The sequence below is a fragment of the Myripristis murdjan genome, chromosome 16 (genome assembly GCF_902150065.1).
Source record: "Myripristis murdjan chromosome 16, fMyrMur1.1, whole genome shotgun sequence".
In the NCBI taxonomy this organism is placed as follows: Eukaryota; Metazoa; Chordata; class Actinopteri; order Holocentriformes; family Holocentridae; genus Myripristis; species Myripristis murdjan.
This window is the reverse complement of record NC_043995.1, coordinates 22848639-22871894: the sequence shown is the minus strand read 5'-3', so window position 1 is coordinate 22871894 and position 23256 is coordinate 22848639. Positions and strand designations below refer to the sequence as shown.

Sequence of the window (23256 nt, the reverse complement as noted above, 5' to 3'; positions counted from 1 at the left end):
TCGATAATTCACCTTCAAGTGTCATTTGGTCACTGTCCCTACTTGACATTGTATTGGCTAATGTTAAGTTGTCTTTTATATTCATTAATAATCATGGCAGTTATCATGTCCCTGTTATGTTAGTCTTTGAACACATCTTCCAAGAAAGTGTTGCTATTTCTCATCTTCCTTGTTTTTGCTGTATTTGTAATTTGTCCTGACAGTCATGTTAGTTAAAAGCACGGGTGTAGGTAAAGCTGACATGACCGGATTCTTACTACAATGATTTCATACAACAAAATGCCAGAATTCAACTTGTCATTTTTTTTGTTTTCTTACTTTTTTTTTTTAATCTCTTTTTGCTCATCTTTTGTTAAGGTGTTTGATTTCATTTCTCAAGGCTACATTATTCTGGGTGTAAACACGCGCAAAGTTTTCCTCATTCAAAATGCATTGTGCTCTTGACAGGCGCTTGGCTGGAGTGGCTTTTTAGAAGCTGACATACTTATTTCTCTATGCACTCTCCCCGCTGCCTTTTTCTCACCCGTTCTGTCTGTCTATCTGGGGTGATGATGGGTGATAATGTAAGTTGGATGGAAGACATTGACTTCTCTTTTCTCCCGTCTCTTTGTGCTCGCTCCCATGCTGAAGTTTTAATGCGTCCCCGTCCTCTGTCTTTCATCTCTTTTTCCTCAAAATCTCTCCCACTTCTCACTCTGGTTCACTCGTTTTATTCATTTTCTCCTTTTGTCTCTCTTTTTCTTTTTGCCTTTGTCTCTCTCTCTCTCTCACCCTGCATTCCTCACTATCTGCTCCCTCCTACCCCCCTCCACACACACACACACACACACACTCATACTTGTGCAGAAATGTTAGCACAGACATTGTTCTCACTGAGGCACTCATACAAGCTCAGGAAATACATGCGCGAGCACGCACCGACATGGGCACAAGATGCACTTTCTTTCTTCCTTGGTCGTCAATCCCGGCTCCTCTTTTTTTTTTTTCTCCTCCTTTTCTTCTCCTGCGCCATCACTCTCTCTTTCTCTGCCTGTCTCTCCCGATCTCCAAGTGTTAGCACTATATTAATGATTCATGTTTTAATTCCACTCTGTCAAGGTCCTGGAGCTGGGTCGATAGCTCCGGGTCCTTGCGTCCTATAGATCCCAGTATCAGCTCTCGCCATGGAGTCCACTGCTGTCTGTTATTATTTTAGTGCTCAAGTCCAGACTCTGGACCAGCTTATATAACACAGCCTACCTTAACTCTTACCTTTATAATGCTGGGAATTAATATTTTATCAGTATCATGATATGAGACCAGATATCATATTGGATTTTGGATAATGTAATATTGTGATATGGTAAAAGTGTCATCTTTTCCTGCTTTTAAAGACTACATTACAGTAGAAGGATGCACTGTGTTAGCTGTTCTGTTATTTTCCTCTGCCTGTTTGGACGTATCCACATTGTTTTCGATTTATCATAAATCTCTAGTGTGTGAATTTCTCATGAAAGCACCAGTAGACATCCCTGCAGTATCATCAAAATATAGATATCAAGGTGTTTGGTCAAACATATCATGATATTTGATTTTGTTCATATGACTCAATGCTATGCTTTTCCTTCCATTTCTTTTCTCTTTTTCTGCATCCCTGCAGTCACATTCGCCTGCTTTTCCTGTTGACAGCGCTGATTTTTCTGGCACAGTTACATGCACTCACATATGCATGAGGACGCACACACACACACACACAGAGTCTTTGTGATGTACTTGTCTTGTTAACATTAATGTATATTTATGAATATTGCCATTAAAGGTGCACGAGGCAAAAATGCGAAAGTTCGATTGAAGCCAGGATCATTCAGACTCAGCTGAAAAACACAAACTTGGCCTCGGCAAACCTCTGACGCTACAGAACCATGGTTGGTGCCATGGATTTTTCCAAAAAACCTTCCACAGACCTCAGTCAGATAAAGGATAAATCAGTCGAGCAGACAAGACCTACAGGGCATACTACCAAGGATATGTCAGATAACAGAAAGTGAATAAGTACACAGTTTTACAGTCAGTGGTGATGGGTGCCTGCACAACCATGTACAGCCACACAGTCGTCTAATGTTAACACGATCAAGCCACACATCAACCCCCCACATGACAGCAAACTTGTGTGCACACCATACTGGAGCTGGCGTCCCACACATGAATGCAATAACAACATACCGATCACGCTTTAATTCAATGGCTGGCACAATTTGAATCCATATCCAGTCCAGAAAAAATGTGATGGAATCTAAATAGTAGCTACCTACATCCAAATGAAGTGAGCAAATTAGCCAGCAAACTAAAACTAGACAGGGCAAACGTGTCACTAATTCAGCTGCCGATTGGCCCAGCGGTCATGACGATTTCACGCCACCTCTTGATAATAATAGTATAATAATAAAACTTCATTTGTATAGCACCTTTCATACAAGAATTGCAGCTCAAAGTGCTTCACAATAAAAAGAAGGCCATTTGAAAACATTAGATAAAACATTAAAAACAACACAGGGTGGAATTAAAAAGAAAAGGCTAAAAACAATTTGATTTTGCGGAAACTGTTACCTATAATACTCAAATCTAGCGTGCTTTACACTTTTTATTGCTACAAAAGCCAGACAGAGAAACACAGAAATAAAGGCTTTTTAGCTTGTAAAACTCCTGTGAGCCAAATTGACTCCGAGTGGCGAGACCCTGCTCAGGGGGTGCTGAGGTGAAATCAACAACATTACAAACAGGCCACAGTGCCCTGCTGGTGCTGGTTGTGCTCTGAGTCTGACCTTTTAGATTTTGCCACATTCAAGACATATAAACAAACTTTATTCAACATAGTCAACTAAACCACAAAAATGCACGTTCAGTCAGGTAGATCGGGCCCCCCTGCTCGATAATTCACCTTCAAGTGTCATTTGGTCCCTACTTGACATTGTATTGGCTAATGTTAAATTGTCTTTTATATTCATTAATAATCATGGCAGTTACTATGTTACTGTTATGTTAGTCTTAGGAATACATCTTCCAAGAAAGTGTTGCTATTCTGTCATCTTCCTTGTTTTTGCTGTATTTGTAATTTGTCCTGACAGTCCTGACATGACCGGTTTCTTACCAAGACGATTTCGTACTAAAAGAAAAATGTCAGAATTCAACTTGCCGTTTTTCTATTTTCTCCTCTTTGTATCTCTCTTTGCTCATCTTTTGTTAAGGTGTTTGATTTCATTTCTCAAGGCTACATTATTCGGGGTGTAAACACGCGCAAAGTTTTCCTCATTCAAAATGCATTGTGCTCTTGACAGGCGCTTGGCTGGAGTGGCTTTTTAGAAGCTGACATACTTATTTCTCGATGCACTCTCCCCGCTGCCTTTTTCTCACCCGTTCTGTCTGTCTATCTGGGGTGATGATGGGTGATAATGTAAGTTGGATGGAAGACACTGACTTCTCCTTCTCTCCCGTCTCTTTGTGCTCGCTCCCATGCTGAAGTTTTGATGCGTCCCCTTTCTCCATCTTTCATCTCTCTTTTTCCTCAAAATCTGCCTTTGGTCCTCAAAATTCCCACTTTGGTTCGCTCGTTGTATTCATTTTTCTCCTTTAGTTTTTCTGCTTCTTTTTGCCTTTGTCTCTCTCTCTCTCCCTCTGCATTCCTCACTATCCCCTCCTTCCCACGGCACACACACATACACATGCACACACATTCGCACGCATGTTCACACACTTCCTCTCTGTCTCCGTCTCTTTCTCAGATCCTGGTGCAGTGGTCGAGACCCACAGCGCAGTGCCATACGCAGTGATAGGGGGTGTTCTGGCGCTGCTGGTTTTCACCGTCATCTGCGTCCTCATCATTACCATCTGGTGCTCCGTCCGACAGAAAGGTAACACACACACACACACACACACACACACACAACCGAATTAGACACACAACTTTCCTCAGCAGCAAGGTGCACATCTACGCATTAAAAGTAATGTGCATCTCATCACATTTTTCACACGGGGCTCACTCTCATTTCTCTCCGCTTTATCGCATAACACATGGCAGAGAGATCACTGGAAACAAGTTAGACATCCAGATTCTCAGAAAATAATCTTTTATGCCGAGGTGTAAAATTGTCAGCGCAGAGCAGGCAGGACGGGATGCTCCTCTCCAGCCAGACGCTGCCCGTGATGGACGACCTTGGCCGGGGCGGGAGGAAGAGATAGGGCGGGGTGGGAAATTTAGGCGTGGTCTCCGTGTTTTATGACTCTATACGTTAGTGTATCAAGGCTCATCCATTAAAAAGAAGACAACCCACGTTCCCTATCTTTCTAAGTGCCCCAGTGCTGGCAGCCTTCAACTCGGTGCCACGGCTGCCAAGAGACGAGCCAGGAAGCCCGTAGCAAGCAGGGGGGGTGGCCGCAGCGAACCATTACTCACACACTTGTCTGGCCACGGGGTAACTATGGCTAGACAAGCCGTCAATCAACGTTCAATATGGCTTGACCGCCAATCAGCATGGAGACAGGACCATTACAACCAATCAGCGCAGAGACAGGGCCATTAGGCGCTCTGTGTTCGGCCCGGCTTGGCTGCCAGCGGCACGCCAGTCAGTCTTTTGCGGCGGGAAAAGAATGAGAGTGTCACTCACCCCCGCGGCGGAGGCACACACCAGCGGGAGGACGATTCGAGCGGTTCACGCTCCCCGTAACCCGCACTGCGACGATTCATTAATCATACGGAGCCGTGGGGTGCTGAAATGTGTTTGATAGGTTTTCTGAGTGACACAAACGTGCCATTGTTCTGTTGTACCTAACCTTCCCTCCACCCTTTTCTGTCAATCTCCTCTCTCTCTCTGTCTTTCACTCTCTATTATCTCCTATGACCCGCCTCCTCCTCCTCCTCCTCCTCTGCCTCTTCCTCGTCTCATGCCCTTCATTCCACCGGTAGGCTCATACCGTACCCGAGAGCCTATTCTTGCTTGGTATTGACCTAATACTCAATGAACTAATTAATTAATCAATCACAGGTATGGTACTCAATAATTTAAGTGCTGATTGGTTTGATAATGCTGCATGGCGCTGCAATTATTATGACGCTTTGCCAGCTAACCTGCCCTCCCCGATCTCCGTTCTCGCTCTCTCTTTCTTTTGCTCTCTCTCTTCGCCTCTCTCTTTTTTCTCTCTTTCTCTCTCTCTCTCTCTCCACCCAGGTTCCTATCTTACCCATGAGGCCAGTGGGTTGGACGAGCACGGCGAGGTGCAGGAGGCCTTCCTCAACGGGAACGACGCCAGCCAGGGCAAGAAGGAGTACCTACTGTAGCCCTTTTCCTCTCTTCTCCCCTTCTCTCCTGACCTCCTCCCTTTTACCCCTCCTCTCCTTGATTCTTACACTCACACACACACACACACTCTCTCTCACAGACACACACACACACACATGCACACACACATACACCTACACACGCAACACGCCATAACAGGCGGCCTTCTGAAAACGACTGTATACAGATACTGCACACAGCCAGTCCATCCTGCTCCATTCCACTCCACTCCATATTGTTCACACACACACACACACAAACACACACACTCAGAGACAGACTGAGAGAAAGAGAGCCTATAGACCCACCAGCCATTAACGACTGTGCCATATACTATAGGTCGGAGAAACGAGGGAAAATGGAGAGCAAGAGAGAGAGCGAGGGAGGCAGCAGGAGAGGGTGAGGTGAATGCAGACGGAGACAAAAAAAAGAAATGATACCACAATTATTTTGATCGAGAGGGAAGCGGAGAGCGCAAAGCGAGCCGGCACTCTGCCGTGTGCGGCCACCAAAATGGAGAGGGAATTAGAGGCAGATGACTGCTGTAATTCCATGCCTGAAGAAAACCATCCATTTCGAAAAGATCAATCTCTAACTGGCAAAGAGGGAGCGCTGGGCGAGGAAGAGGGGGAGGCGGGCATCGGAGGGGCAGGCATTTGCTCTTGAGCGCTCAATGCAAGAAAATTGCAATACTTAAATTTGCCAAAGCATCTTGCCCACGGAGCGCAACTCATATATAATTCCTCAACAACACTGCAGCATGCGAGCCCAGAGTCTCTGGAAGTGTTCATACTTCATGAGCGGGCTCACTGTCCTCAGTATTCGGGCTTGTCATGCCCGTTGTTGGCTCGCCAATAGTCAATGACAAAATCGGCTATTAGTCCTTTTTTTTTTTTCTCTGTGCAAAAGTGCAGAAAAGTTGGATCCCGTTTCCTTTAATAGGCTCTCCATCTCTTGTGTGCTCCTCCCTCTCCACTCACCTGTTCTCCGTCCTCTCCCTTTTTTCCCTTCTCTCACTCTTTCCCTCCGTCTGTCCCCCTCTATCGCTCCTCCTTTGTTGGCTCCTCATAATAAAAGGATTAGTGCTGGGCTGCCTTCCCGACAAAGAAGAAAGGAATATGACTTGCTAAGGCATTAAAGAAAAGCTTAATTATTTTAGAATGTCATTAAGAGGATAAAAAGGTTTAAAAGTCTTAAAAAGAAGGGAACGGGGAGTGATAGCAAAAGGAGTGAATGAGAAACTGAAATGGATGGATTTTTTTTTTTTTCCTGAATGCTACCATACATATGCAGATACATACACGCATCCATACGTACAGTAAACACATCGACACAAGTATACATATCTCTGAATTCCTTATTTGTATAAAAAAGAGATCAGCAACATAAATTAAATGAAACTTTTAAGAAATAAGAAAACAGTTTACTATTGAAACGCATTATGAAGCAACTATACTAACACAGAATATTAGCCTAGAGGTGCAAAGCCGAACAAACTACTGTCCAGTGATCTTTAAAGAAAAAAATAGAAAAGAATAAAAAAAAATTCATTTGTCTTTATGAGAACCAGAGGTCTTATTGTTTTTTTATTAATTATTATTATTATTTGAACAATTATTATTGTTGTTACTGTTATTATTATTGCCGTTGTTATTATTATAATTGTAAATGTTAAAGAACTGTACACTTCCCATGGTTTGTTTTTGGTTCTATACTGTAGAGAAATTGCTGTCTTTTTTCACTCTTTTCCTCTTACCTTTCCTCTCTCTCTCTCGCTCTCTCTCTCCCTGTCTTTCTCTCTCTTCGTCTCCTGTGCCTAGTCTCCTGTCTTTCGCTCCTGTTTATTTTAGAGTCCATGTGTCACTGTTGATATACAGTATAGCTAACTATTTCTTTATAGGGGAAAGATACAAAGCACGACAAAATAAAAAAGAATCCAAAAATAACGTTTGCGGGATCAGCCTGGTTTTTCAGTGTGTTTACTGTGTAATTAGCGGGACCTGTTTTTGAAATACCCTGAAAAGGAGAACAGGAGATCATATGATTGGATCAACGGGGAATAGTGCGAGTTATAGGTGGGAAGATGGAAATGAAGGCAGCTGAGCTAGTTAAAACTGGCAGCTCATTGAGAATAAAGAGAATAAACAAAACAGAAGGTTCTGTGGCAGCGCTAATGAATCATAAGAACAGATAGCGGGGAAAGAAAGGGTGACAGCAGGGTTGAGTCAGATGCACACAGAAAAATATGACTCCGCTATTAACTTCTACACAATCAATACCCGATTCTGTCGAGAAGCACTCAACATGTCCATCTGTGTGCAGGGCTGGATTTGAAAGCTGCCGGAGGTCGCTGGGTGATAGATCGATGTGTTTGTCTTCCATCGATGGCAAGGCTCCACGGTCGGCTGTCATAAAGACAGATTGTCAAACGGCAATCAAAGTAATGGACTTGCCAGGCATGAGTTGACGCTCTGGGCAACAAACAATCAACCCGCACGCACACAAGCCGAGGCCAGGCATATCTTCAGTTTATGATGACGCAACGGTAGCTTAGCTAGCTGGTACTATCGAATACTGTCCGTTTATATATAACTCTGTAAGACAGGCCTATATGCCCTTCAAACCAAGGTGGCACCTGTTGTTTTCCTGCGAGACTCACCGCACTGAGGCAGCTTGCATTGGTTGGCTGGTTGTTATGTCCGTTTCACCTCACAGTTGTCAGGAAAACTCCTCAACTGTCAAAGTGTATGAAAAGTTAATGGCCAAAACTTTTTTTTTTTTTTTTTTTTTTTTTTTTTATTTGAAGCGGATGCTGTATGTTGTCCATGGCAAAAGATTTCAGTCACCTTCAATTTCGCAGAGCTCACTGGTGTGTAGATGCTGCACTGTTGCTGCTGGCTGTGGCTCATCCGGAGCAACTTCGTCCATAACAATGATGCAATTCTGGCGCCAGACCTGATGACACTGGGACCTACACTGTGATCATTGAGGGTGATTATCAAATCAATAGACATAACCAAAAATGAGATTGGAACAAGCCAGACAACAGTCCGTTGTGTTTCTCCCCGTCACAGTTAATAACATGCAGCGTTTGTACCGTAATCCCACCAGTAACGACAGCGAGACATCCATGAATAACTCACAGCGCTTCTCCGATGTTAGTTTCACCGATTAACGTTCTGGAACGGGTTCACATTACAGAGTTCTCTGTTTACGACCATTTATGACGGCCATATTTCATTGCTATGACTTGCAGTAAACATCCCATCCCATTCAAACTCTAGCTCTCTCTATCTCTGCTGGCTACGTGGTGGATTTGATACAATGCTATCCATCCTCGAAGCTAACCCCAGTTACCCGTATTGGGTGGAATGATGACCGCAGCTTGCCTTCTATTTTCTCGGTGGTGTGACCTCACCGAGGCACGGAGGCGTGTACGCAGTGGCGGCACCTGCACTGGGCATTGATTGAGGTGGTTGTGTGTGTCAAGGCTAAGCATAATCAGGAAGCACAGAGCTTTCAGGCAGACAGAACGACTGAACGGCAATCAAACCAGAGAAACGACAACCTGTTTTTTTTCTATGTGTGTGTGTGTGTGTGTGTGTGTGTGTGTTTCTTTACCAGATTTCTCCATCAATAATGTGTTCCATTCAGGGAGTTTGTTTTTAGTGATGACAGAGGAAGGCAGAGTCTTGTGCATTTTTGTGTACCGCATAGAGGAGACAGTGAGCAGGAAAAGACGGAGAGAATGAATAAATAAATGAAAAATAGACCACACAAAGTATAAAAGGAGACAGGAAATGATCGATATACACAAAGAGAGAATGGATGAAAAAAAAATCAAATATATATCCCAAGAGGAAGGGAAGAAGTAGAGAAAGAGCAGGCCCGTGATCAAGAGATGCACAGAGAGGAGATGGAAGGCATGTTTGCTGTCATGCCCATGTTGCAGGCAGCAAGGGATGGATTTATATTTTTCTCCACCAGTGATTTCTTACACCACCACAGTTCGAGATGAACAATCTAATTAGTGTGAGCAGCACCCTTTTTATTAGAGAGAGCATCACATTGTATTTACAAGTTTAATCAAAACACCCATGAAGATTGTGTCATAACCAGGTTAATTATGTTTTCCCCACAATGCCTGGTCCTCTCTGGACCAATATGTTATTACTGCATGTTTAATTAAATGGCGTCACTCATAGATCTACATTACTGGATGGCGGGCTTAGCGGAGACTTAAAACAGGCTTAAAATAAGACCCGTAGGAAGAGCAGTCAAAGAAAACAGACATCTGTGATCAGAAAAGTAGTCATCAACTGGAGACTTAATTTTCTCACTGACATTTGGTGTGGGACTTGATAATTAACTGGCCTTTTCATTTTGAGCGATTCATAATGTCTGTGCAAGAGGTTGCTAAAAAAAAAAAAAAAAAAGCCAACAGCAAACTGGAATACACTATATTTATTCTCCGGTGGTGTACAGTCCATTTCTTATTAGTACAAGCCATTAGTTATGTGACCACAAAATAAACACACATGCTGTAGGCCTATTTTGCTCCAGGAAAATTATTTAACTGCTTCTAGAAGGTGGTGAATGTTTGCAATGATGAGATGAGCAGCCCAGATTCCTCACTATGTCATGAAATCAAACTCCTGGGCACACTTTGGCTTTGAAGGAGCGTTTGGCTGAGCACCAGGGAGCCACTTGCACTGCTTCACACAAAGCCTTACGAACAGCTTTGCCTCTGGAGGTGGTTACCGCAGGTGGAAGGTGGGGAAGGGAAACAGGGAAGGATGCCTGTTCCCCTCCCGCTTGTTTCTTAGCAGGGGTGAAAAGGAGTGGGGGCACAAGGCTGTACAGCTGGGAAAGGAACGTGGCAACCGAATACGCCCAGATGGGAGGCCTGGTGCTTGGGGTGAACAGCAGAAGGGCGTGGGTGATGTGGAGCGGCAGACACAGGAGAACTAGCAGGGAGAGCGACAGAGCCAGGGAACGGACCTGGGATGGATCACGTTTAGGGGTTTCTGAGAGACCAAAGGGGGACTGCCGGGGCTTCATACACAACAGGTCCAGGTAGATGGCTAGCAGTCCAAGCAAAGGAAGCAGGAATACTGTCACTCCATGGACGTAGACCAGGAACTGAGGACTAAGAACTGTGTCGGGGGCACACACTCCCCAGTGGCTGCCGTGAATCTCGGCATAGGTGAAGTTGTGCATGTCCTCCACGTAAAACTTGGACAGGAAGCCTCCATAAGGGAGGTACTTCCCAATAACCAAGAGATCCTGGGGGTACTTGGAGTGCGGGGACGTAGGGGGAGAGGAGGTCGTCCAGTTGCCGTCTAGCCCTAGGCCAGCTGTGCTCCCATCTTGGCCGGTGCCATCGCTGCCCCAGTGGTGCAGGACATCTGAGCCGATGAACTGGCCGAAGGAGGACAGGATAGAGCCCACCCAGCACAGCAGGATCACACATAGAGCCCGCTGACGGGTCACCGCTGAGGTGTACCTGGCACCCACAAGTCACATGGATTTGTACATACCTTAGTGAGGCTTGTTTAGAACGACAGTTTCAAAGGAAGAAAGAATCACGTTAGCAGCTTTATTACTACATCCTCAGCCAAATCCACCATACCCCCTGCCACTTCACAGACCAGAGTGCCTATTTGCAAAGATCCCACACCTCTACTATTATTACTCTTAATGGGGAAAAAACACTCGCAAAGATATCCTGTTTGACTCAGTAATGATCTCTTACCCACCACAGATTTACAAATTGGCTCACCTTACCTCTGCCAGGGAAATGGGCTTGCTTTCATGTCAATATTAAGTTGTGACATCCTGTAGTGATCCTAACCCTGCTGCCAGTATCTACATGTAGTAAGTGGGTTCATTAATCGACCATAGGAAAATGGACCTGCAACTGAATGAAAAGTACATAGAAACCCCATCTTGCTTGCACAGGCTGATTAATTTGCTGGTACGAAGCGATTGAAGTCCACTACAATATTCATAAAAGTTAGCGCAGCTTTCCATGATCAATAAAGACATCCGAAAAACATGTAGACCTGAGACCTCAATTACTTCCATTCAGTGAAAGGTTTGATTTGTTACCTACTCTCAATGCACTCCATGCCAGGGCCTATTAATATTTACTCGTTTCCTTGTCTCACCTGGCAGCATAAGCAAACTCCACATGAAAACATCATCATTACTGAGCACACCTGTGTATTATGAAATAGCCTCATAGACCTTGTACTAACAGCCTGTTTTGACATAAATATAATCCATATCGCTGTACCACTGCAGAGAATATTACATCTCTGCTGGGTTTTTTTTTTTTCTTCTGCGTTTACTGTTTTTTTTTTTTGTTTGTTTTGTTTTGTTTTTGTGCTGAAAGCAAGCTTAATAATGTTGCTAGACTCTACTTTTCCCACTGACCTCCAGTGCAGTCTATTGACAAGTGTAATTTGTGTCACTGCTTTTGGAAAGACTTGTTGAATTTCTTGCATGTGACTATTTTATGGAGCTCAACTATGGAAAATAAAACTCATCCAGCCCCATCCTACTGGAGTGCCAGGAGACAGGGAAGATTCCAGCAGACGGGAAACCTCATTAAATTGCACAAACTATCCGAGTGATTGATTGCGCTTTATTTTGTATTTTAATTTGTTCTGTAATATACAATAATTGTAAGTCACAGCATGTAATACTCCATGTATATCTATGTCAAACCCCTAGAAAAATGAATATATGATTTTTACTATTACAGTTTTAATATTTAACTGTTGCTTTTAGGCTTTCACCCTCACAGAGGAGTTGTTTACTCACTGCCCCCTTACTGCTTGTACATATTCAGTACTGTCCTTGACTCACCTGCTTGCCAAGTGATGCTGCAGGTGGGCGTCCAGGGTCAGCAGCAGTAACAGGCACATGGTAAACTGCCTGACCAGCAGGGGGCAACACACCAGCGTGATACATGTGTACAGACACTGGGGGGATCGCAGGTTGAGGAGCACAGACACGGGAACCCCCACTGCACCCCCCAAAGCCCCCGCCCAGCCCAGACAGAGCCGGAGGCAGGACGAGACACTCCCGCCGTAGGGTCTTGCACCCTGAGGCCCCTCCTGGACATCCACCGCTGCGCCGCCGCCGCTGCCAGCCATACACAACCTCACACTCACCACAATTACAGAGACACAGACGATACACTGGCACAGGGAGTAGAGCCACGTGAATTCCATATCTGTGGGTGAGATAGAGGCAGAGAGCAGATTTAAATATGACTCCACGTGTCATTACTGTTAATGGTATGAAAGAGAAGAAAACGACAGAAAGAATAGAGGTGCCCTTGCGAGCGCTGCCACATTCACTTGCACTCTTGCCACCCTGCTCTGCGTTCCCTATTGCTCTTTCAGCATGGATTGCCCCTGCAACTCAACTCGCGTTGTCAAAGGCATGGTCAGACATAGTGAAAGACAGAGAACAGAGGGAATACAAATCAGATCGGAGTGACAAAGGTGGAGGAAATATTTGAGGTTAAACATGGGGGAGTAGGTCAGAATAGTAAAACAGTGGGTGAGAGAGGACAGATATGGTAGGATCGAGAATTTAAAGCAAGATTGTGCTAGAGGCAGGGAGAAGCGCCGGAGAGAGTCAGGGAGAGAGTGTTAGATATTTTGATAGGTATTGGAGAGCTGTAAACGTGCCTGGAGAGTGAAAAGGTCAGGCCAGACCGGACCTGACAGAGCTCCTCTACCGAGGATGTGAGCGCCATGCAAACACACAGAAACAGGCACCAAGCTGGGTGGCAACATACTGTCAACACTCACTTTCTCCCCGCGCTTTCTGCCCTTTGTTTTGCTTCTTGTTTCTCCCTCTGGCCCATCCACCCACATTAAGACACACATACCCCTCGAAAAACAAATCCGCCTACAACGCGTAAAAACACGAACACACACACACAGGCGCGCTCCCACACACGTTGTTTCCAGCAAATGCATTCAACAGTGATTGGCAGGTAATTTTATTGAATTGTCAAACAATAGCCTCACATAAAGCATAGTGAAATAGCAGATTTTCAGCTGCAATATGCCACCTGTCCATTCCGCATAATTAGTTTGACCTTTTCCGAACATTCAGTGTTAGTCGTCAGTTTTCCATAATAATCATGACTGGCTGGAATAACCTCTTTATACCACTTCATAATCACTTTACACAGTTGTCCCCTGTCTCGCCACTTGAAGGGCCTTAGCCAAATTGATTTACTGAGGTAATTAATGGAGTTTAATCCACCTTGCGTGGATTTTCAATTCGAATTGATGGCTGGTCACTCTCAGTGTAATTAATTACCTTAGTTAATCAATTAGGCACTTGGAAACAACATTCAAGATATAGGTGCAAACCTTTCGGCATGGTCAGAGCTTTTCAGAGAGTTGAAGTCTCGGTGGATGTCAAGGATGCTGGCATCACGTCAAAGGAGCAGATTAGGATGAAAAGGTACAGTTACCTGTTGTGAAGCCCAGCGATGACACAGATAGTTTATACAAAGCTGTCTAATCTATCCTCTGTATGTCTTCCCTGTTTTTTTTCTTCCCTCCAGGATCTCTATCTTGCTCTCTCACCTCTGTCTGTGCCCACTGACAAAGCAAACTCTGATTCATAAACCTCTGCTTATCCACCTACCTGCTATCTCCCTCTCCTTTCTCTGCAAACATATCAATTGTGTCAATGTTGGAGCATGGCTGCCCTTTCCATCTGAGATGTGCAAAGGGCAACATCACCCCTGTCCGCCAGGGAAATATGTAAATACAGCATACACACATGGACATATGTGAGTGTGAATGCACATACACACATAAACACACACACACACACATACACAGAGAGAGAGAGAGAGAGAGAGAGAGAGAGAGAGAGAGAGAGAGAGAGTTCATTTTCTTCTTCCTAAGGTTTCTTTCTTATTTGGATTTTTTTCCTCTAATTCCTCCAATTTTCTCATAATTAGAGACAGACAAAGGGAAGTGAGAGGTGACTCAGAACTCTGGAGGCAATGTGCTTTTTGATAATGAGTTGGATGTGAAGAAGATGAACACAGATAATGGAGCAATGGGATACGGTCTTATCTAGAGGCATTGTTCCATGATAAAAAAAAAAAAATATGCGGACTGTATCTGCACACAGGGAATGCAAGCCTTGAAGAGAGAATGTACCTTTAAACATCACGCTATTCCTGTGATCCTAGATGGTCCATTCCATAATAGATAACACCCCTGCAAAGGCAGAGATCATATAAGGTTCTGGTGACACAAGAGACAAAGCCTGGAGCTACTCTGCTGAGTTGGAAACTGAGTTTGTGTGCTCAGAATATTTACTTGAGTTTTTACATGCAAATGAGCTTTATTGTACTGTAGGGATGACAGTTATGGACTGGAAAATCTGCCCATATTTTCAACAAATCACCCTTGGCACTTTTACTCTGTCCACAAAATCAGTCTACCATTGTCTGCCAATGGTGCTGAACATCAGGCAGGGGCACACATACGCTCAAATCTATTGAGGGGACACAAATTCACACACATATGTGCACAATGTAAATCAGGAACAGATTAGGAAAGTTAATCAGTAATTGGACAATAGCTGCATTGTAATTTGGCGGTGCAAACTTAATTGTGTAAAGGACTAAAACCATGAGCGTCGTTGAACACCAATCACACAATTATGAAAATAATGAATCAATCAATATCCTTCCATGTTGTGTTCCCTCAGTTTGAATGGGCTCAACACCACCAGCCCCAGAAATTCTGTCAAGATGTCATTGTTTCTTGTGTAGTATGACTCTAAATGTGGCACTGAGCTGGTGAGAGAAGCATCCAGTAATAAAAAAGTGGGACATTCCTGAGCCAGTTTTTATGAAGTTCCATAGTAATGGATATAAATTGGTGAAAGTTGTGACTCCTCCCATATGACATTCCAATCTGAGAAATGAGATAATCATTTCCATAGTAATACCTAACATTACCTAAGATGTTTTTTTGTTCGTCTGCTTAATTTTGAATGTAAGTATGCAGTGAGCAAAGTGGTGGGACTGGGAAACCTCACTGAACTGGCACTTGCACCCAGCTGAGTAGGGGATGGCATTGAAGGGGGGAAGAGGGGCCTTCCCTGCATTCAGTTCAAGATGATTAGTGTGCTCCGGTGCCGAGTGTACCTTTGATTTGGGACAGCTGAGTGAGAGACTAGGCCCAGGAGTCACATTGCTGAAGCATAACAGCCTGGAGCCATGGAAAGCCTTTTGTCCATCCAGTCGTATCCTTTCACTGAGCTCCCAGTCTTCACAGGTGCATTATTAATCTGTTTTTTTTTTTTTTTTACAATGTAGATTCCTGCCTAGCTCACAAAGAAAGACTGAGGTTTTCCACTGTGATCTAATATGAATAACTGTATTTTATTTAGTGTATCTTGAGGGTGAAACGTGGGGTGCAGACTCCGAAGTGTGCATTGGATTAAGTGTAACAAGAAACATTAATGCTTCCTTCCTTTATTACATCTGGACATTTCTCTGTTTTGTGTTTGTTTGCTACTAATATGCTGTATGTTGTTTTGTAGACTCTCAAACCATGTTGAATGCCAACCACTGTTTTTTCTCCTTAACAAAATACACTGATACTTATGCATCTTTATTTACCCTGATAGTATGCCTTCTGTTTTGTTGTTTATTTATGGGGTTTATGTGGGAGCCTTGGGTGGGTGAGCAGGGGGGGTGTGCATTAATTTGCCTTTATTGTATGTGTAAAATTTCTTGGAGTGGTGCAGCAGTTTTATCTCCATTAGTTATATGGTGGCAAAGCTATTGAAAATAATGTGTAATTGTGTTATGAAAGTCCCATAGACCCAATCTAAAAAACTTAAAAGGTCAAAGTGTTACGGTGGATGTTAAGAAAAATGTCAGAGTAGGTCTGGGATGTCTGATATACAAGGCACTGAAGATACTGGGCATCTGTTAAGTAATGCATATTCTTTATGGGGAACGGGGATAAAAGTACATTTTGAATATTTTATGGGGGATGTAACCAAAAGTTCAATATAAAAGTAACTATTCTGCTCTCTATGTACCTTTACCGATAAGGAAGGCATATTTAAAAGCAGAATGAATGAATGAATGAATGAATGAATGAATGAATAAATAAATAAATAAATAAAGCAGAAAACATCACAACACTGTTGAAGTGAGCCTGTTTTGATAGACATGGTTCACATGGTTATTTTCATTTAAAGTAAAATTTTGGTCTGAATAAGTGGGATGGTAAACGTGTATGTTTGAGCCCTCATCGCTTATATTAAGAGAAAATGTTTTCATGAACCTCTCTGCCAGTCTCTTCTCAGACTTCCTAACAATCTCAAAAGTGTGTGTGCTTCTCGTCCTGCCATGAGCGGCATCGACTTAAAACACAGCTCGGTGATCTCGCGTGAAGTAACGAGATTCGCCCGTTTTAACACGGGTCGGAAACCCCGTTCCACCCTCTTCCCTTCGCTGTCCACAAGCAAGGTAAATGGATAGCTCCCGTTTCTCAATCCCTTTTATACAAAATAGGGCAAAATCGCCATCACTCACTCTCGAAACTTAACCGGGCAGACTATTACACACATATAGACAAGTTCGAGTGCTTTCCTCGAGTGTAAATACACGTACAGTAGCTTTAGAAGTGTTTTTGAATCGGGTGTTGCTCACTCTCTGGATCTATCAGTAATGGCTGCCCCCATGCTGCCGCGTTGAGGCCTGCTAGCGTGCGGGTTAGCCGTCCGTGTTTAACAGCCCATTTGAGATATTAGTCGTGTATTTTTACATCACGTAATGTCATTTATAAGCAGTTGTGCTCCAGTCTAATGTTAATGTCCAGTGTTGTTGACGCGGTAGTCTCTCATACAGGTCTTATAATGCGTTAGCATAGCGCCTAGCTTCCGACTTAGCGTGTTAAAAATGCCGGGCTGAAACCGTGTTACCTACAGCTTCTGCATTTGTAAGCTGTAATAAAAACAATTGGCGAAGTAGTTAGACTGCTATTAAGTCCTTTCATGGTCAGTCACGTTGAATCGGGTGTATGAAGTCGAGCCGTCATCTCCACTAATGGCTGAATAAGAGCTCCAGACTCAAAAGTGCTGCCACAGTCTCCATCCATCCAGCTACGAAAGTATTACGAGATTTCGCCAGAATCGCAATCATTGAGATGTAACTCATGACCGATTTTCCCCCAGATCAATCAAGTATCTCAATAATGTAGCTGACACATTGATACTGACAGTAGCATCATGTTGCCTGCCCGTGTTCTCTGCAGATGCCAGGTGTCACAGTGAAAGACGTCAATCAGCAGGAGTTTGTCCGTGCCCTGGCAGCCTTCCTGAAGAAGTGAGTAGCAATCAGTAGCTTTACCACCTTGGTGTTATGTTTTAGTTTTTTTTTTTTTTAATCTGTATTGTAGTATCCAGTAAAACACAGTACAGCTGGGCTATGTGTGATTGTGTGGCAGACTCAGTTTTCAGTGGATTATCAATATTATTAATTCTTTAAAGAAACAGATTAATGTCTAACTAGGGGTTTGCGAAGGACAACACTTACAAAATTACAAAGTAGATCACACCGATACATCTCTTTCCTTTACCCAGGTCAGGAAAGCTGAAGGTGCCAGATTGGGTGGACCTTGTAAAGCTGGCCAAGCACAAGGAGCTGGCCCCCAGTGATGAGAACTGGTTCTACATCAGAGCTGGTAGGTCAAAACCTCTCCCCGCCCAGGGATTTCACTGGTTATGAAGGTTTGAGAAGTGCATTTAAAGCAGGGAAAGTGAGAGTTAAAGCAGGGACTGTGATAACTCCCCTTTCTGGTGAAGTTAAAAACAAGGGTTGAATTGCAGAGAGATCTGGATTTCATCTTAATTCACTTATTCTGTTTCTTGATTTTCATCTGGTGTCTCCAGTCAGATGTGTAGTAGAAACAATACTGTTTACCCTTTTTAAAGATTTTGAGCAAAAAAACTAAAACTAGGAAAGAACAAGAAATTGTTGGAAGTACACTGACTTGTAGTTTCACTGATTTGTTAGAATGGGCCGAATTTGCTTTTACAGTGGCTCTTGGAATGACTTAGTCATTTTAAGGAACACGTCTTAGCCTGCACAAAGACTTGACATTTTAGGTATTTAGTCAAAACTCCTACTACATAAAGTGAGTAAAGGTTATAAAAGCTTACGTTTTAGATTTCAGAAAATGCAAGCAGCATACAGTAAAGGGTGTATCAGAGCTGGGGCACTAATTTTGGCAGTATTCCTGCAACCACAGAATGATAATTTAAACTATTTATTTGGAAGCAAATTATGTAAGAGCAAAGCAGGAATAAAGGATTTTTGTGTTATTGCAGTAGAACAGCGTTTGATGGAGAGATGGAGACACAAGGTGCTTGATAAAGAATTTAACCTTGGAGGAATATGAGGTGAATTTGTTTTCAGCAGAGGCTAATACCTTGCCAAGCTCAGTTTTAACAATGCAGTTCAGTGTGAACTGTTAACAGGTTTAGCTCATCAGAACTGAGGAAGCTGCTCAGATGAGATCTGATACCCACATCAAGTATGGCTGCATTTGACCAACTACAAGTCAATATATTCAGTGTTAACCGTTGCTTTAACCAAGCAAATTGACAACATGTTGAGTTTGATGGTGTAGTTGTAGTGCTGCTCTTTCCCAGGGCTCTAAAGTGTAAACATTTTGCTCACATGTGAGTTAAAACATTTGTGTGCAAACTGGAAAATTGCTCCATGCAAAGGTGTGGATTAGGAATTGGATATTACTATGCAGAAACATTTACAGTTCTTTGAGAATGCTGCATGCTGAATTAAAATTCAAAGTATGCAGCACGCTGGTCAATGCTCCAGACACAGTTTGCAATAACATGCTCTCTCCCTGAGACGTGTTACAGTTCTGCACTGATGCTAGAACGAAATGGATTCGCTCTCATTTTGAGAAATCTAACATTAACATTAATGCTTGGGTCCACGATCAGTCAACTGATGTCCTAATAGAAGCAGACCGCCGTTTCAGGACCTGCTATTCCCACATAAAGCTCTACAGGACTGACAAGACGCTGTGTAACAAAGTGGAGCTCAGAATTTTGATGACCTGCAAAATGTGCAGGGCGCAGTTACATCTAGCAGGGAATTCATCATTTGTGACGGGTTGTCCCCTACTGAAAAGCAACAATAATAGCAACCGTGGCAAATCCGTGAAACGCTCAATGCAGAGATGTTAAAAAAGTGTCTCCACCGCAGAAAACCTAAGGAGAATCGGAGCAGTGGACAGTGCGCTCAGAGGGCTTGATGACCATTTTACAAAAGCTGCTGCACCAAAGTCATTATTTGCATATATATGCACATATGTACATTCTTTGTGCACTCCTAATTTAATTTTTTAGAGAAATAAAGAGGCAACAGTACAAAATGTCAAGTTGGGAGGTAGAATGGAGGGGGTAACAGTCATAACATAAGGTAAAACAAACAGAACAAACAAAGGTGCAGTAGTATGTCTTAGAGGGGGAGAAAGTTCAAGTGAGAGGGTCAATGAGCCTAAAGATACAGGTGTGATGAGGGGGAGTGGATAGACAGAGATAGAGGGACCCAGCAAAGCTCCAGGGAGCGAAGCCAAGACACCAGAGATGACAGTAGCAAGGGTGGGGTAATACAAAGTGTATTGGTAAAATGGTATGAAGCTTGGTGTGATTTGTGGCTGGGCCTGACTTTGGCAGCCCCCAGACCCTGGGGAGGGAACCTGCCAGCTGCAGGATCCAGCCTAGTTAGGTGTGCTCTGATGTGCACCTTACTTGTAACTTTAAAACACATGTGCTCCATGGGGGAAAAAAAATGTTAGTGTAGAGCCCTGCTGTGTACAGCTTTTGTTTAGCTGCAGTGATGCAACCTGGGAGCTCAGTGCCTTTCCTCATAGAGACTTATGGGAGAGTAAGGGACCTCCCATTCATTTCCTTTGTCAAGATTTTTAAAGTGGTCACAAGCCCATTTATCTCACCAGCAGTGCTCCCTCCATTTGTCATGTTGGGAACAAATTCAGAATGTAACATTACTACAATGGCAGTTAAGTCACCTGAAATTATCTCTTCTGCCCCCTCAGCATCCACAGTCCGCCACCTGTACCTTCGTGGGGGTGCCGGTGTGGGCTCCATGACCAAGATCTATGGAGGTCGTAAGAGGAACGGCGTGTGCCCTGCCCACTTCAGCGTAGGATCCAAGAACGTGGCCCGCAAGGTGCTGCAGGCTCTTGAGCTGCTCAAGATGGTGGAGAAGGATCCCAACGGGTGAGTTCAGTACACACCCCTTGTATTTCTAAGCACCTCTTACTGCTAAGTAACCACTGAAACCTGTTTGAATGGATAAAACGATGGTAATCTGTTTAAAAAAAAAAAAAAGATGATGGATTTTCTTCCTGAAGAAAAAATCGAAGAATGAAGTACAAGCTCTTACTGTTGCTATTCTTGTACAGCTGTGCTTGTTCGCCAACTCAAATCAATAGCAGGGCTGACAGTTTTAACATGTATCCATATGACAAACTGGAAGACCACTTGCTGCATTAATGCTATGCCAGGCACTTCAGAATCTGTCTTGCTGGTCCTTTGTGTGATAGTGGGTAACTGAGACCTTTTTTTAAATTCATGATCAATACTTTACTGAGAGAGCCTTTGTAATAAAGATTTAATGAGTCTGTAGGTCTGCAAGTGGCCTAATTCATTGACAGAGTTTTTGTTCAGTGCAAGTGGGCATAAAAATGGAATTTCTTTTTGAATTGGCCTTTGTTTGAATGTTGATGACGGTGGGTAGTTTTTGCTGATGTGTAGGAATGGAGAATTGATCAGTGGCTTATCCTGATAGTAATATTGTGATCAATGGGGCGTATAAAAGTAGTTATTGAAGATTTGGTCATTTTGTGTATTGATTTTTGACCAGGTTGTGCAGGTTGATGTTATGTTGCCACATTTCCATGTCTTGATCTTTGTCTTTTCTCTTCCTTTCAGTGGTCGCCGACTAACTGCCCAGGGAACCAGAGACTTGGACAGAATTGCTGGCCAGGTGAGAAACTCATTCCGTCTTTGCCAGCTAGTCATTGTTGAAGTAGCTGCAGTCTGTGCTTAGGCTTAGTGGTTATTGACACTCTTGAACCGCACGCAATCCCGCTTGCTGACAATTGAAAGCCACCAGACCCTTCTCTCCCGTGTCTCCGGTTCAGTTGTTCCCAGTCTTCTTACTGTCTCAATAACACAAATACAAAAGATAGTGGACTTACCCCCTGTGCTTGAAACAGTAGCATAGTAGTGTTTCTGCAGAGCCAAAGGATCTGCTGCTGCCTGCTCTGTTCCTGTGCTACAACTCAAATGTTTCATTGTTAGGCTTGCCAGCTGTTGAATGTCTGTCAAATCCCAGCCTCATGCTGGCCAGGCAAAGGTTTTCTTTGCCTGTGTGTGATACACTCTGCCATTTTTTTTTCCTATCTGAAGTGCAGAACCACTCAAGGTGGTGCCCCAAAGCACAATTCATCAGAAATATCATCCTTGTGCTTTGATGCAATACCTTGTCTGTTAGGGGAGTACACAGACCCAGCGTCGCTTTAGCATACAAGCCTTTGAAAACAGTTGTCCTTGGGCAAGTTTTCTTGTAGTAAACTGCCCATGGAGACCAAGTGACTTGTCTGTGTGTGGGACTCTGCTGGAATTGTCTGTTCACCTTCACTAAGAAATAAATGGCAGTTGTGCCTTGTCAAAAATCAGGAGAAAGGCAGCAGCGGTGTGATAATCCAAGGGTAAAGGGGGTAAACACGAGGAGGGAATTTCATGGTTGGCAAGCGCGCCGTATGGCACCAGTTTTCTCCTTGTTTACCCATGCTAATGAGCAGTATGCAGATGAGCAGACCTGGGCCCAGCCCCGCCTGCATGCTGCATAAAGCTGGCAACAAGCACGTTCGCCTGGCGCCCCTACCTTCTCCCAGTCCCCCTTGTGTGTTGTAGTTTCTGATGGCTTTTTAAGAAATTGATGCTTTTTCCCTTGCAAGCAAGGTGCCTGCCATGTGCTGTCAGTAGAGAAAGCGTGTGGTGTTTTTTTGGCAGTGAAAACAATTTCTCCTCCAAGCTGTTAGCATTGTGATTCCATCAGGATGTTAGCTCTCAACTTTGGAGTGTCTCACCCTAACTACACCAGAGACTTTTCAATACTTCTGATTTAATTGTTTCTTTTTCCCCACAGGTTGCAGCTGCAAACAAGAAATCTGTGTAATAAATCTTTTTTGAAGAAAGTCAAATCCGTGTGCTCTTTTTTTGTCTTTGTAACCTCATTTTGTGTGGAGAATCAAGATGAACCTGACAAGATTGCTAATGTTATGCTCACCTTGTCTCACTAAGAAATTGCTTGAGTGGGTTAGGGTTAGGAATCTTTGTTGGGCTCAGATTTCATTTGGCTTTGACCAAGCTGTTTAGCTAAATTGGCAAGAGGGGGAAATGGAAAGTAGAATGAGGTACTTGACCTGAAATTCTTTTCTAATAGAAGTGAAATGTCTGGGAACCAGGCCTGATATAGAAAAAGGAAGCTGGTGGTAGGAGTCATCTTAGGTGATTTGTCTGGTTTCAGTGTTGTTGACCTTAAAGGGCACATAGTGACCATTTGTAGTTATTCTGTTTCATCTTAAGGTCCTCTCAGCCTGCATACACGGCTGGTCCTCATATCTATTCAACACTGGCTCGTCACAGTGTGCAGTTGCATAAAGAAGTACCTTGAAAAAGCTTCCCAGGAGCTGTTCATCAGTGAGCCAGTTTAGCTACTCATTCATCAGCAGGCAGCTCCCCACAGCCCATGATACCTTTTCTCCCTGCTGCACTATTTCTCTTTTGTTCCGCTGGCAGTGCGTGC

At 43.6% G+C, this 23256-nt stretch overlaps 3 protein-coding genes across 6 annotated transcripts in view; 2 read left to right on the top strand and 1 right to left on the bottom strand.

The window, feature by feature from the left end:
- cadm4 (cell adhesion molecule 4) overlaps positions 1 to 7258 on the top strand; it is a 167372-nt gene extending 160114 nt beyond the window's left edge. For 3 of the 4 annotated variants that reach the window (XM_030071756.1, XM_030071758.1, XM_030071754.1), the window contains 2 exons: positions 3759 to 3887; positions 5202 to 7258. In XM_030071756.1, the coding sequence (XP_029927616.1) occupies positions 3759 to 3887; positions 5202 to 5311 (239 nt within the window). In that variant the 3' untranslated portion in view covers positions 5312 to 7258. Of the gene's footprint in view, positions 1 to 3758; positions 3888 to 4939; positions 5019 to 5201 lie in introns of all 4 variants that reach the window. The other variant, XM_030071757.1, reaches the window with a different exon arrangement.
- A 2701-nt stretch (positions 7259 to 9959) lies between these two features.
- Positions 9960 to 12553, bottom strand: LOC115373658 (adenosine receptor A1). The gene is made up of 2 exons (XM_030072150.1): positions 12186 to 12553; positions 9960 to 10818 (listed from the first exon to the last, which is right to left on the bottom strand). The coding sequence occupies exons 1-2, from the start codon at positions 12551 to 12553 to the stop codon at positions 9960 to 9962; spliced, it is 1227 nt and encodes a 408-aa protein (XP_029928010.1).
- Positions 12554 to 16768: 4215 nt separating this feature from the next.
- Positions 16769 to 22651, top strand: rps19 (ribosomal protein S19). The gene is made up of 6 exons (XM_030073155.1): positions 16769 to 16857; positions 17645 to 17715; positions 17973 to 18073; positions 20477 to 20660; positions 21375 to 21429; positions 22597 to 22651. Exons 2-6 carry the CDS (start codon positions 17645 to 17647, stop codon positions 22624 to 22626), a joined length of 441 nt encoding a protein of 146 aa, XP_029929015.1. The 5' UTR covers positions 16769 to 16857; the 3' UTR covers positions 22627 to 22651.
- The last annotated feature ends 605 nt before the right edge of the window (positions 22652 to 23256 follow it).

Coding starts and splice junctions, on each gene's coding strand:
- LOC115373658 (XM_030072150.1), bottom strand. CDS start 12,553: ATGGAATTCACGTGGCTCTACTCCCTGTGCCAGTGTATCGTCTGTGTC. Junction 10,819..12,185: donor CAGCATCACTTGGCAAGCAG/GTGAGTCAAGGA, acceptor TGTGGGTGCCAG/GTACACCTCAGCGGTGACCC.
- rps19 (XM_030073155.1), top strand. CDS start 17,645: ATGCCAGGTGTCACAGTGAAAGACGTCAATCAGCAGGAGTTTGTCCGT. Junction 17,716..17,972: donor CTGGCAGCCTTCCTGAAGAA/GTGAGTAGCAAT, acceptor TCCTTTACCCAG/GTCAGGAAAGCTGAAGGTGC. Junction 20,661..21,374: donor GTGGAGAAGGATCCCAACGG/GTGAGTTCAGTA, acceptor TCTTCCTTTCAG/TGGTCGCCGACTAACTGCCC.